Source organism: Danio rerio, chromosome 17 (genome assembly GCF_049306965.1).
Source record: "Danio rerio strain Tuebingen ecotype United States chromosome 17, GRCz12tu, whole genome shotgun sequence".
Taxonomy (NCBI): Eukaryota; Metazoa; Chordata; class Actinopteri; order Cypriniformes; family Danionidae; genus Danio; species Danio rerio.
This window is the reverse complement of record NC_133192.1, coordinates 26665001-26679991: the sequence shown is the minus strand read 5'-3', so window position 1 is coordinate 26679991 and position 14991 is coordinate 26665001. Positions and strand designations below refer to the sequence as shown.

The 14991-nt window shown below is 34.7% G+C and overlaps 1 protein-coding gene across 5 annotated transcripts in view; it reads right to left on the bottom strand.

The window, feature by feature from the left end:
- Positions 1-1419: 1419 nt before the first annotated feature.
- The window catches only part of arhgef10 (Rho guanine nucleotide exchange factor (GEF) 10), an 87475-nt gene continuing 73903 nt past the window's right edge, over positions 1420-14991 (bottom strand). For all 5 annotated transcript variants that reach the window (XM_009293079.4, XM_021473176.2, XM_021473177.2 and 2 more), the window contains 3 exons: positions 6862-6984; positions 5346-5838; positions 1420-2844 (listed from right to left, as the gene is read on the bottom strand). In XM_009293079.4, coding sequence (XP_009291354.2) covers positions 5369-5838; positions 6862-6984 — 593 coding nt within the window. In that variant the 3' untranslated portion in view covers positions 1420-2844; positions 5346-5368. The remainder of the gene's footprint in view (positions 2845-5345; positions 5839-6861; positions 6985-14991) is intronic.

Genomic DNA, 14991 nt, shown 5'->3' with positions numbered 1-14991 from the left:
GTTTGCATGTTCTCCCTTCGCATGGGTTTCCTCCGGGTGCTCCGGTTTCCCCCCCAGTCCAAAGACATGCAGTATAGGTGAATTGGGTAGGCTAAATTGTCCGTAGTGTATGAGTGTGTGTGTGTGAGTGGATGTTTCCCAGGGATGGGTTGCGGCTGGAATGAGGGCATGCGCTGCGTAAAAAAACTTGCTGGATAAGTTGGCGGTTCATTCCGCTGTGGCAACCCCGGATTAATAAAGGGACTAAGCCGACAAGAAAATGAATGAATGAATGCTTAACAGAGCAAAGAATTTTTTTGTAGTATTTTCTATAATAGTTTTTTTTTATTCTGGAGAAATCCTTATTTGTTTTATTTTTATGATTGTTTTATTTATTATATTTAAAAGCCATTTTAAAGTCAATATTATTAGCCCCCTTAAGCAATTTTTTTTCTGACTTTCTACAGAACAAACCATGATTATACAATGAATTGCCTAATTACCACAACTTGCCTACACTGTAAAAATCATTTTAAGGCAACCAGCTTGAGGAAATTTATGAGTTTACTCAACTTAAATAGAGTCAAGTGCAATACCTTGGTTGAAATTTGAGTCAACTCAAAAAATCTATGCAGCAAGTCTTACAATTTTGAGCTGCCAACTTTTTTTTTTTTTTTTTTTACAGTGCAGTAAACCTAATTAACAGAGTTAAATCTCTAAATTGTACTATAAGGTGAGTAGTATTACCTTAAAATATCTAGTAAAATATTATGTACTGTCATCACGGCAAAGATAAAAGAAATCAGTTATTAGTAATACTTAAAAGTCAAGTGCTATTCTGGGGTTTCCGCCTGGATTTTGCTTACCCAAATTTAAAAGCTTCCCAAATCCAAAAGCAAAAAAAGTTTTAACCCTTTGAATTTTCAAAAATTCTGTTGAAAGTGATTAAAATAATTGTATATGTTGTCTGTGTTATAATACACTTTTTTTTGTAAACTTAAATTTGAAAGTGTACCTTTTAGGTTCTGTGTGGTCGAGGTTGCTGTAATTAGTTTTGGTGGTTCCTGCACATGTCAGTAATCATAGGAAAAAAGAAAAATGTCTTGATCATATTCTATGCAAAAGTCATTCTATTCCAACCGATGAGAGAACGGAACCACTTATGGGGGTATTGGTCCAGTACAGACTTAAAAAAAAAAATTTAAAGAATGTGGAAGTAAATAATGTCACAGACCTGGTACCAGGTTCCAGAGTTTAGGAGGGTAAAACTATTATGTTTAGAAATGTCTTGAAAAAAAATCATATTCAATGGAGATTGGGGAAAATAATACAGAGAGGCTAATAATTCAGGAGGACTAATAATTCCGACTTCAACTTTTGTATGTGTGTGTAGAATCCAACCTAAATATCCAATAATTAAGTAATTAACATCACAGTTAAGGTGTAAATGTTATTTTTTTTAATTTCCCTTTAATGTAGGCGCCTTGCAAAATGAATATTTGAAGACATTTTCACAGAAACACTCATGCTGGGAATACTAAGGGGAAAAACAACAACCTTACATGTTCATTTGTCTAAACAAAGTTGTTTTTCTTTCATTATCTCCATCCCTGCCCAGGTCGGTTTTACAGTAAGCTATAAAGTCAGTGTTACTGTTGGAAAAGTGCATTTCACAGAAATCCATTCAACCTAATTCAGTTTTCTTCATGGGTCATTCCCTTATGCATGAGCTGGCAAGTCAGTCCAACAAAAAGGGGAAAAAGAAATAAAAGGGCCAGTGGAAAACAAAACAAAAACATTGTTATCTAGTACATTTGCACCGACATACAAAAGAATGCTGGTTAAAACAATGATATACATATATATATATATATATATATATATATATATATATATATATATATATATATATATATATATATATATATATATTTGTTAATACACAAGTCAGAAATACATATCACAATCTGTCAATATAAAGCTTTTTCCATAACTTTAAATATTGATAAGCAACTTTAAATTAGAAATATGGAGTAATGCCATTTCTCTTTAACTGGTAACAGTGGACACCAACTTTACTTTAGGACCCAAAAGACACTCTGGCCCGCCAGAGAATCCCATACAAACCATTCAGTCGATCACAGAGGACAAACCTCAGTCAAGCTGCTGATTCAGCCAATGCAATAACAAGCACCATTCCTCAAAGCAAAAGTCTGAGATACATTTTTTACAAAAAAACTTAAATGAAAAAGCGTTCAGCCAAGTGTGTTTTCAAACCTCAATGAGTTTTTCTTTTCTACTGAATGCAAAAGAGTATATTTTGCAGCATGTTGGAAACTGGTGGCCACTGACATCTGTAGTAGGAAAACAAAATACTATGGAAGTCTATGGCTACCGGTTTCCATCATTATTCAAAAAATCTTCTTTTGTGGTCAACAGAAGAAACTCAAACAACTTTGAATCTAGTAGAGAGTTGGTAAATAATAACAGATCTTTTATCTTTTGGTTGAACTATCCCTTAAGTAGTGAGCATTTCTTTAAAAAGTGGCATTAAAGAAAACTTTCTGCTGTTATACTAAAGCATCTGTTTGTTTGCTTTTGTGTGAAATTATTTTGCAGTTAAAATGTTATATTAGACCTGAAAATCAAATCACACTGCAGTGGTACTGACATACTTTCACCTTTTAAATGAAGGGGAATGTGCCAAGTGGTAAAATGCATTTCTCTGATGCATGACTTGGTAGTTCAGCTCATTGCTGGAACACAACCTTGTTTCCCTTCATTCATTAATGTTTTTTTTCTCCATTAGCCCATTATGGAAAGTAAAGTCAGGCTCAGGAACTGCTCTCTTTGATGTGGAATGCCCTGCAAAAAGAAGACAAGCAATAAATGATGAGTGAAAGAAAAAATAAGATGAACAGGACCGACTGTGAAAAAATGTATTCAATTTTTGACCTATAGCTCTTTTGCTCTAGATAAATAAAATAGGTCACACTTTACAATAAGGTTTCATTAGTTCATGATAGTTACTAACATGAATTAAGAATAAACAATACTTCAACATCTACTAATACATTATTAAAAATTCTAATTCAAGCTTGTTTACATTACTTAATGCACTGTGAGTTAACATGAACAAACAATGAACAACTGTATTTTCATTAAATATTACAACCTTATTGTAGTGTTACAACAAAATAATACTATTAATAAAATCGTCTGCTCTCATTGAGAACAATTGTAAATAGTTTGATCAAATATCTATTAAATACATGACGTGTACCACAATTATGGTCACCCCTATGAATTCATACTAGTAAAAACTATTTTTGAACTACATTAACATAGTTTTTTTTTACAGTTTCAGTACACCAGGGTGTGAATTACAGGGGGTTTGGGGAGACTCAATCGCCCTAATTAACGCTCGATCCCCCCTGAAGAACATAAAACAAATGTATGAGGGGGTCTGCCCTTTAAAAGTTAGGAAATAGTTTGCTCTGATCTACAGTTGAAGTCAGAATTATTAGCCCCCCTGAATTATTCACCCCCCTGTTTATTTTTCCCCCAATTTTTGTTTAACGGAGAGCAGAGTTTTTCAACACAGTTCTAAACATAATAGTTTCAATAATTCATTTCTAATAACTGATTTATTTGATCTTTGCCATGATGACAGTAAATAATGCTTGACTAGATATTTTTCAAGACACTTCTACAGCTTAAAGTGAAATTTAAAGGCTTTACTAGGTTAATTAGGTTAACTAGGCAGGATAGGGTAATTAGGCAAGTTACTGTATAACAATTTTTGCTTTATAGACTATGGAAATTTTTTTTTTTTGCCTTAACAGGCTAATAAATTTGTCCTTAAAATTAATAGCTGCTTTATTTCTAGCCGAAATAAAACTTTAAACAAAATAAGACTTTCTCCAAAAGAAAACATTTTATTAGACATACTGAGAACATTTCCTTGTTCTGTTAAACATCATTTGAGAAATATTTAAAAAAGAAAAAAATTTAAAGGGGGGCTAATAATTGAAACACCAATTGACCTCAACTGTGAATCCAAAACAAATACTAATTAAACAATATATAACGTAAATATACATTCGACCAACCCCATAATGTTTCATACCATTGTATATGCATGTTTGCGCCAAAAATATTAAGCGGCAAATCTAAAGCACCAAAAGACAGCGTAAGTGTTCATGTTTCTTGTAAAATCGGCATTTGTACCATAGGTGTCCATAACACTCGGTGCATAGTTTGTATATTATTTAACACTTGCTCATATGGAAGTTAAACAGTAAATTAAAAAATATGTGTAGTCTTTCATGGTCATTCATTAATAGGTGCAGGAATGCGAATCAGTTATCGTTTATTTAATAATTACAAATGTCATTGAGAACCACCCAATATCCCTCAAAATACTGAACACAAAAGTTTAGTAAATAATTTAGATGTAATTGAATTAAATAGATAACTTTGGTTGATTGACGCATATTTTTGAACATAACCGAAAAAACTTCTCACCAATCGTCAATGTATAATTCTCACCCTGCAGTACACCTGGTTGACAAACAGGAAATCGTTCAATCTTGAGCTCATGTTTCACAGGGCTATAAATGTGTGGCCAAACCCACTCAGTCATTAATAAGCCCACACAGAATCTGCAAGTGCAGAAATCCAGAGATTTTTAGCCCATCACTAAGTCTTTTGTGTAAATGTGTGTAAATTTATATTTATTCAGTTTTTAAATGAATTTCACTAATATTATTGCGATATAATAATAGTGATATTAAAATGTTCATTTGATTGATTTAGAATACAGTTTGTAAAGTATTATTTTCAGTCTTTTAGTAGATATATTATATGAGAGACTTGCTTTGTTTACCAAATAAGTGGATCTAATTGGATTTACATTGTAAACATTCAATAAATGTCAAAAAAACCCAATTACTTTTTATTTCACATATTAAGTTTTTAGTTACGATACTTCCAAAATCATTCTGGATAAATCTGCAGATTTTTTACAAAATTCTCAGCAGAAATGGCTAAATATATCAGCGGATTCTGTCTGGCCATAGTCATTAATTATGTAAAACCAAAGAAAATGACTGATTTAAACTTCACAAGAAGTGGCAATAACAAAAATCACAAAAGCATGTCAATTTCCACCATCAGAAAAATAATTAAGAAACTCTATTCAACTAGGAGTGTTATCAATGAGCCTTGAAGAGGATGTTTGTCAATCTTGTCCAAACACACTGTTAGGATGATGATTTGAGCTGGAGAACTGCACTAGTTCAGACTGCATGATTTTAGCCCTGATTTTGTGCAGCTGCATCTGAACTAAATCCTGAAATTCTTACCATTTTCATTCATCTTTCTCCCTTCACAGGCTTGGCAGTGGTATTTGCCACACCATGATAGTGGACGCCATCTCCTCGTGCTTGGACTGTTTGGTTTTTCGGTTGATTCTGCGGTGTCCGAGCCCTCCTGACACCACCAGCACAGAGCTGGCACTGACTCTGTCAGTCTGCTTGGCCTTCTGGAAGTGTGCCGGCTCGTTCAGCAGGTCGTATATGGCCCCGTCCTCTGGGCCGTGCTCTAAAGATGCCTGAGACAGAGCCAGAGAGCCACACGAGGAGGACGGGGAGTCCTGGAGAACAGGCGCATGTGAGCCCCTGCTGCAGTTCTGGTTTAGTGTGGCTCCCTCCAGCTCTGAGGCCTCAGGCTGGCACTGACTGGGAGTACTGGAGGTGAGGGTTGCCATGGTAGCTTGAGAGACGTTACACACTGCTGTTGCCATGGTGAGGAACTTGACTGGGCCGTGGTGTGCATGAAAAGAGACCATTCCTCGACCTGGAGAAGGACGATGAGAGAGATTCAGACATGAGACATTTTTAAATACTTAAAAAAAAAACAAAGTGTGGTTGTTGGTAGAGCTTTGTAACAGCATAGTAGGGCTGGGTGAAAAATGTAATACAGAAAAAAAACAACACTGAAAATTGTAGTTCTAATGCTTTTAATGGCATGTATTGCATTTCTCATTCATTTATTCATTTTCTTGTCGGCTTAGTCCCTTTATTAATCCGGGGTGACCACAGCGGAATGAACCGCCAACTTATCCAGCAAGTTTTTACGCAGCGAATGCCCTTCCAGCCGCAACCCATCTCTGGGAAAGTATTGCATTTCTATTTAGAATTATTTTTAATTTAATTTCAAGTATTTTTAGAGTTCCGTTACTTCAAAAACATACATTTTACAAGCCGTTTTGTTAAACAACTAAAATAAAAGTACTGTTTATAATAGGGCTGGGTGATAAAATCGTTGTCAGTATTTATTGACTGAACATCACTGCACGTAAGGTACACCTGGTTGAAAAACACCTGAACTTTTCCTATTGCCCCGACAGCACCACGATTCATGCAAGTAGAACTAACCAATCTGCTTCACACTTTGTATGAATATACACATTTCAGTAATAATGGCATTTATAAATGTATTGTTAAAAGTATTATCGATATCGAATGATATAAAACATAAAATTGTGATTATTTTTTTGCAATATCAACCAGCCCTAGTTTATAATATTATACATGAAATACAATTATAGCACATAATGGGAAATGCTGTCTTCACATGCTGTATCCAACTAACAACTAATGTGCATTATCTTTGAATTCAGCTATTTTTTAATAATTTAAATAGATTTTTAATAGTTTTAGCCTTAACACTGAAAAACTGAAAGAGGTCATCAAAAGCAGAAGTGGATGGTTATTAAATTGTTTGGTGTGGTTTGTTCCTGAACTTGTGCCGAGTTGCAAACTTATCCAGCAAAGCACCAATTTCGATTACAAAGCTTGCATGACAGATGATACCCACCTGTGACCTTTGGGATGCCCTGTAGTCTGGGCACAGAAAGGGCCACCGTGACCCCCAGATTAGTGCCCACTAGCAGCAGACCGTGACACACCAACAGACTGCTCACAGAGACTCTCTGCTGTCCTGAAGGAGAAACACAGACGATAAATCATTAATTCGCTACAAACTAAAAACACACACTAGAGAACACTTGAACACATAAGTTGATGTTCAAGCCCAGTGGAATAATAGCATCATCCACACATGCCAGGCTGTGTGGGCAGTGCGTGTGGGCAGGTTACTATGGGGATGATGCTGGAGAGCAGTTGGTTTCTGAGGAAACCTGACACGACGCGCTCTTAGAAATGGTAGGAAGGTCTCATTAAAAAGAGAAACATGCCAAACGGTCATTAACTGGTCAAACAAACAACTCTAAATCTGTCAAACGCAATAAGCATTACTCTTTTCAGTACAAAAACTGGAACAATTTCAACAAAATAAAAATAATTAGCGGTCCTGTGTTCCATTAACAAGCTACAGGTCTGATCCAACCACAAAACAGTGAAGGATTTAAAATACATTTTAAAATGGTTGATTCAATCAAAATATTTCTTTATTCATTTTCTTTCAGGTTAGTCCCTTATTTATCAGGGCTCGCTATAGCGAAATGAACCACCAACTATTCCAGCATATATTTTATGCAGTGGATGCCCTTCCGACCACAACCCACTACTGGGAAACACCCATACGCTCTCGCATTCACACTCGTACACTACAGCCAATTCAGTTCACACAATTCACCTATAGCGCAAGTCTTTGGACTTGTGGGGGAAACCGGAGCACCTGGAAAAAACCAACAGGAACACAGGGAGAACATGCAATCTCCACACAGAAATGCCATCTGACCCAGCTGGGACTTGAACCAGCGACCTTCTTGCTGTGAGGCGACAGTGCTAAACACTCAGCCACTGTGCTACAAAAAATATTTCTTGCTTAGTACTTTTATTATAACTATTTATAGTTATAGAAATACTAATAATAGTTATAAAAGTACTTTTATTATAACTAAAGAACAAGTTTTTAAAGAAATAAGAAACAGCAATGTTGTTGACCAGAGGTGCCGTTAAAAGTAAAAATAATGTCCTTGTTTACAAACTTGTTTCAGTCCCTTTAGTCTCCTGAGACTATTTAATGATTTATCTTGTGCCCAAACTTATTTTCCCGAATTTCTAAATTTCACATTTTTGAATTTATTCTAAACTTTACATTTTTGTACGTGATAAAGGCATATTAATTGGCAGATGGATAAATAATAAATATTAATAACACTGATTCTTCCTCTCCTAAAATCTGTTCTTTCCAGTCATGTGATATATGTACTAGTCTGTTTGTGGCAGAGAATTAACCACTATAAATGTACAAATATTGCTATTGTTTTGTCAGGTAATGTAGGTTTACTAGTTTGTGGGTGAGAATGTAGTTTTTTATATTTCAGATATGAAGTCTATGTATGACAATAGCACCTATTTAAAAGTTTACTGGAGATTAGTGCTTCACTGTGTCTATACTAATTAACCCCATTGAGAATATACTTACCTCAACAATTATTTTGGAATTTAACGCTGTATTCAATTCACCTATAGTGCATGTCTTTGGACTGTGGGTGAAACTGGAGCGAAACCCATGTGAACACAGGGAGAACATGCAAAATCCACACAGAAATGCCAACCGACACAGCTGGGGCTCGAACCAGCGACCTTCTTGCTGTGAGGCGACAGTGTTAACCACTAAGCCACTGTGCTGCCCAGTCCCACCACATTTCATGGAATTTTATGCAGTACTTTTTTAGTCTAAACGCAACAAAAATGAGCTTGTAAGTTTCAATAGTGTTGACTAAGAAGGAAACTATTCTTTTGTCATCGCTATCACATAAGCAAACAGAACTGCAGGTAAAAAGGGAACAACACACAATATAACTTGACCCTGACTAAACATCACACCCATCAACGGGTTAAACTCCTCCAAACACCTGACTGAGCTGAAGCAGACTGCGGTCTGAAAGTGTTGGACAACAGTGTCCTATTCAGCTGTTCCAGAGCTCAGTGACTCGTTAGGAAAGCCTTGGCTCATATTTCTGAGCATCACAGATCATTACATTAGTCATGGAAACTGCTCTAATAGGGGACCATAACCGAACAAATAAGGGCATTACTATGCATGGTTTTGTAACTTTTTATTGCGAGTTAGATCAAGAAGGCCAAGTCTGTCACAAAGAAACTAAAAGATTTATGGGCTTTTCTGTAAACAACTTCACTTCAATGGCCAATGCAAAAAAGATTCATACATAAGACTAATTATACATTTTGTTAAAGGAGACCTGTAATACATTTTTAAGGCATTCAAAGATAGATGTGTCCACAGTGTGCGTGTAAACATCCAGATAATTAAATATTTAAAAACAATTCCACTTACTCAATCTCCATTTATGTTTACTAAGATTAATTTAAGACATTTTTAAAACAAAGAATGCTGTTAAAGTTGAATATTGCCCGAATACTATTTTACAATGGACTGTTTCACTAACAAGGGTCAGTTCACTGCTGGATCTGTTGTACCAATGCATTGTGATTTAATTTAATATCCAGAACAAGCATGTAACTTCAAATTGTGTGTAATTGTGGTTTTGCTATTTCCGGAGTATCAGAAAGATATTGAAAGACTTTGTCCTCCTTGTAAATAGGGTTGGAGAGCAGCAGTTCACTTGTATTTAAAGGGACACACAAAACAGTGTGTTCTCGATCACAAATCAGGGAAAATTTGAAGCTATAAAATGTAATTTGACTACAAAAAAATGTACTCCCTGGATGGGTGTGTTTTGAGCTACAACTTCATTCACATTCGTGGCACACCACAGATTTGAATGACAGTACATCCTGCAAAAAGGGTCCTAATATGTCCCTTTTAACATGACTAAATAGCATGGCTTTTTTTCTGGAACTCAGCATAACAAGTTAGAGCAAACTTGTCTACAATAAGATTAGAGCTTTGTTTTTGAAAAGAGCCTGTGGTGAATTCAGCTCCTCAGCTGGCTGCTGTGGTGTAGCTGAACAACATCCAAGAATAGATGTAGCTCTGGGCTTGGAATGTGTCTCTTTGTGTGTGTGTGTGTGTGTGTGTGTGTGTGTGTGTGTGTGTGTGTGTGTGTGTCCAGTCTGACCTTCGAAAAAGAGACAGGAAGATTTAGTATATCTCAGTATTATCACATTCTATTAAACTATACTATTTATAATAATAATAATAATAATAATAATAATAATGATAAAAATATTATTATTAATGCTTTTTATTATGCCTAATATAATAAATAACTATTTATAATAATAATAATAATAATTACTACTTTTTATTATTCTTATAATATATAACTATTTATTATTATTACTATTGCTTTTTATTATTCTTAATATAATATATAACTATTTATTATAGTATTATTAATAATACTTTGTATTATTCTTATAATGTATAACTATTTATTTCTATTACTATTATTATTATTAATGCTTTTTATTTTTCTTAATTTAATACATAACTATTTATTATCATTAATATTATTAATAGTTTTTATTGTTCTTATAATATATAACTATAATTTTTAATATAATAACTATTTATTATTATTAATAATATTGTTATTATTATTATAATTATTAATGCTATTAATTATTATTCTTATAATATATAACTATTTATAATTATTATTATTAATGCTGTTTATTATTCTTATTGTAATTACGACTATTTATTATTATTATTGCTTATTATTATTATTATTATTGCTATTTATTATTCTTATTATAACATAAAACTATTTATTATTTTTATTATTGCTTTTTATTATTATTATTATAATATATAACTATTTATAATAATTATTATTAATGTTGTTTATTATTCTTATTGTAATATACAACTATTTATTATTATTATTGCTTAGTATTATTATTATTATTGCTATTTATTATTCTTATTATAATATAAAACTATTTATTATTATTATTATTATTGCTTTTTATTATTATTCTTATAATATATAACTATTTATTATTAGTAGTATTATTATCATTAAACTAAAATGTTTTCTTTAATGTTTAATCTAAACCAAGCTATTGTAATTAATCATCTGTAGTTGAGTGATATTACAGCTGATGTCTTTGTATCAGCATCAAAAGACTGACACAGTGTTATAAATCATGTCAAGAACCATCAAAACTGATTTGTCAATGATTAACTTATGGTGGATTCAATCTTATGAGCAGAATAAACAACGACTCTCTAAATCACTCTGTATTTACCAATTTTCACAATTAAATTACAACCAGTATCGACATGCCAGCATTTATTAAGCTCTAGTACTGCTCAAAAACAAATTGACATGGCACATTTTTTCAGTCTTGGCCATTAACCACTAATGGCGCTTTCATCTTAACATCATTTCAATTTAAACATATCGTTCATTCATAATTAATGTGATAATGAAGATCTATTGAACCAGAAGAGTCAATGCAGTTTTTGTGGTGGTGACTGCTGTGTTTGTGTCATTACTGCACACATGACTGAGTATTTGGGTCACAGGAGACAAAGCCATCAGAGACAAAGACCACTAGCTTTAGTATCACAACCACTGATGTCAGTCTAATAAACGACATAATATGCATTAAGATTTCCTTCAAAGCTTAGCAGATTACACTGACTGAAAGTGCTTCATATTACAAACAAACACCGGCACAATTGGAATACAAACAATCTGTTTAACAAATCTGTCACCAGCTGTCACCATTCATGACCAGTCAACGGGATCATGACCGTGTCTGCCAGTCATTTCAGCAAATGTTACGCAAGACACTGCGGTACAGCCAGAATGATGTTTAACATTGACTACAGGTGAGTTCAGGACATCCATTCTCTCAAAAGACAGCACACAACATTATGCAATCAAGCACACATACAATCTCCTCGTGTTACTGAAGCATTTTAAACTTAAAGTGCCCCTATTATGCTTTTTCACACATTGCGTTTCATGCAATACTCTCTATCTGGGTTAACATTCCTTTGCTTACACTTAAGGAGCTTACATACTGCATGACTTCACTATAGGAAGAATTGCTGATAACACTGTCTGGCTCACAAACTACATTTCACAACCAAACGCATTTGAGAATTGATAAGAACATAACGCAAGATCATATGAGAGATGAGTTATCACGTAAGACTGGAAATGGTACCCTGTTGTGGTTTTCTACAGCTCAGAGAAAACATCAAAAAGCTGTTGGTACTCTTGTCAAAGTCTTTTACGAACTGTGCTCCATTTCTTAGGTCCAAAAAAACAGAAGGAGCCTTTCTCGAAACTGAATGCTTCTTTCCTGATTGTGTTCCGCCCCAAACTCCGCATAGCCCTGTATCTTGTTCTCTTAATTAGGATTTCTCAACCATGTTTATGGAGGCCCACCAGCTCTGCACATTTTCCATGTCTCCTTCCCCAAAACACACCTGATTCAGATCATCGGCTCATTAGCAGAAACTGAAAAATCTGTAACGGGTGTGACAAAGAAGATATCCAAAACATGCAGTGCTGGTGCTCCTCGAAGGAAAGTGGTTGAGAAAACACTGCTCTTATTGGCTGTAGGTCATCACTGATGTGTTTTTCAGTCAGTACACTTTACCCACAATAGCATTTGAATTGGCAAATCAGCAATTTTCTCTAATCGGATCTTTGATAATTCACACTGCGTGAATGTCACTTATGTGAATAAGCCCCGAAAACCTGTTGGCAAGTGAAAATTGAGGTTAATCAAGCGGTGTTAACTTGGCATAAAGCTACTGTCTTCTAAAAAAAGAATAGATTCTGAACTGCAAAAACTAGTAATCACAAATTCCAATTTTCATTTACATAGCTGATCTACAAAAAAAATATATATATAACACATTTGCTAAATTCTCGCCTATTGTTATCTTTGACAAATTCTCTAAAACTTCAGATGATTCATGTTGTCATGATAATGTAGAGAAATGGCATTTATCTTTGAGGCAAAACATTTATTCTATAACATCTTCACAAACATCCCATTTTACAGAGAGTATGTTGTGTCTGCATTGTCTATCTCGACTTATTTGTGTTGCCAAAGTCAAAGTTAAGTCAAGTCATCTTTATTTCTATAGTGCTTTTTAAAATGTATGTCAAATCCACTTTACATACATGAACAGAAAAAGAAGAATAAAAAGCCATAAATACTTACATTTCAGATTTATTTATGCAATGTTTTCTATATCATAAAAAACAATGTGCAACCTAGGTTCATTCTAAAAATGTAGCCCTACTGTGTATACATTTCCCGAGGTCGCAAATTATGTAGCCAGTTTTTAAAACGAATGCTACGGAGCGGTATGACGCTGTTCCTTTTCGCGCTTACCAGCGTACCACCCCTTACCTCCGTATGGTAACCTTTCCCACTGTTACCAGTTTGTCCAGTTAGCTCACCATGTACGTCGGCGGACGTGAGCCGCAAAGAGAAGTTGACCATGACAATGTAGTTTGAGTCTGGTATAGAACGGTTCCAGAAAGCAGGTAAGACAAAAACAGAAGCCAAAAATTTAAATAAAAAAGTAAATAACAGGGTCAGAATGTGGTAAAATCTGAAAATGTGTTGTTTTTTTTTAAATTGCTTTTTAAAAGTGTCGGTTGGGTTTAGGGAAGTGGACGGGTGGGTCAGTGAGTGCTTTTGAAAACACTATTGGTTGGGTTTAGAGAAGAAGGGGGCGGGGGGGTCAGTCGATCGGTCAGTCAGTCGACAGCGGCCTCTGATGGATTTATGCGTGAAGAGCTGGCACGAATGGTACTCGCAAGAGAAATTTGAGATCTCAAAAAGGCCGTACACAGTGGCCTCTTGTGGATTTGCGAAAACAAAAACTGCAAAAAACATACCTCCTGGAACAAATTTGCTGCTCTCGAAAAATGTATGTAGAGGTAAATTTTTAGAATAAGCCTGGGTTGACAAAGTGGCCCTAAAAACACATGTAGCCCCTATCTGGTACCCTTAGTTATTGTTGTCTAGAACAGCCAATCAGTGAGGCAAGCTCGAAAAAAGGAAGAAAATCTCTGTGATTTTATATGTGCATTATTTTAAAAACAGTAGTGTTTCTTCTGGGATGTAAGAAATCCTTCGAAACAAAATAATGAATCTTTTAAAAAAGTTTAATGGGGCACATTAAAGGGTTTGGATTGTCTCTGTCTTAGGTAATCAGTAGCCATGCAAAACCATTGTATTCAGCTGTACTGAAGTGAAACTCAGCAACTACAGAAACATGATCCAGCCAAATTCCCCTCCTTTTGCAGCACACATCTCTCTCTGGGGATTTTATGCAAGGAAAAAAATGAGGTAAAAATGCTTTGTAGAGTCATCATATTGTAAAACAAATATTTAATAGTAGGTTTTTTTCTGAGCGCTTTCACTACACTGTTTCCCTCAGGAGTAGACATTTCCATCTTTCAAGGTGATTCAAACTTGATCTCTTTTCACTGATGAGCCACTAAACTGCTAAGAGAAAGACAGAAAATACCCTAGAAACACTTCAGAAACAAGTAAAGACACAACTCGTTACAGAAGGAGACTGGCATTGGCTTTCCTGAGTGAAATCCTGCCCTGACAAATATAAGCCCCAGAGCTTAAGGTAGAGCCAGGCATGATCCGACACACTCAGCACAACCAAGCTGAAGGATTCTGCCAGCCAGAGGCAAAATGGGGCTTGAATTCAAAAGACAATATCCTACATTTTAGATACTTAAAAAGACTATCATATACAGTGATTTTTTTAAACATCTCAATTAGATCCACTTTTCAAAACCTGCTTTAAATGATGCAATCCTGGTAGTAACCAATGTGTATTTGAGTATAAAGATGTGACATTTCCAATGAACACGTCAATTACTAAGAAAGTAAAGAATAATATGGCAAGTTCACACCCTTTCAAAGGTGTTCAAGTGAGTCTTTCACAGCCAGCTGAATAGGTTCCAACACAGCCCTTATTGTTAGTCGCATCTAAGACATTTTCCTTGTTACAAGAAAATGACTATTGTAGGTAAGGAGATATGCC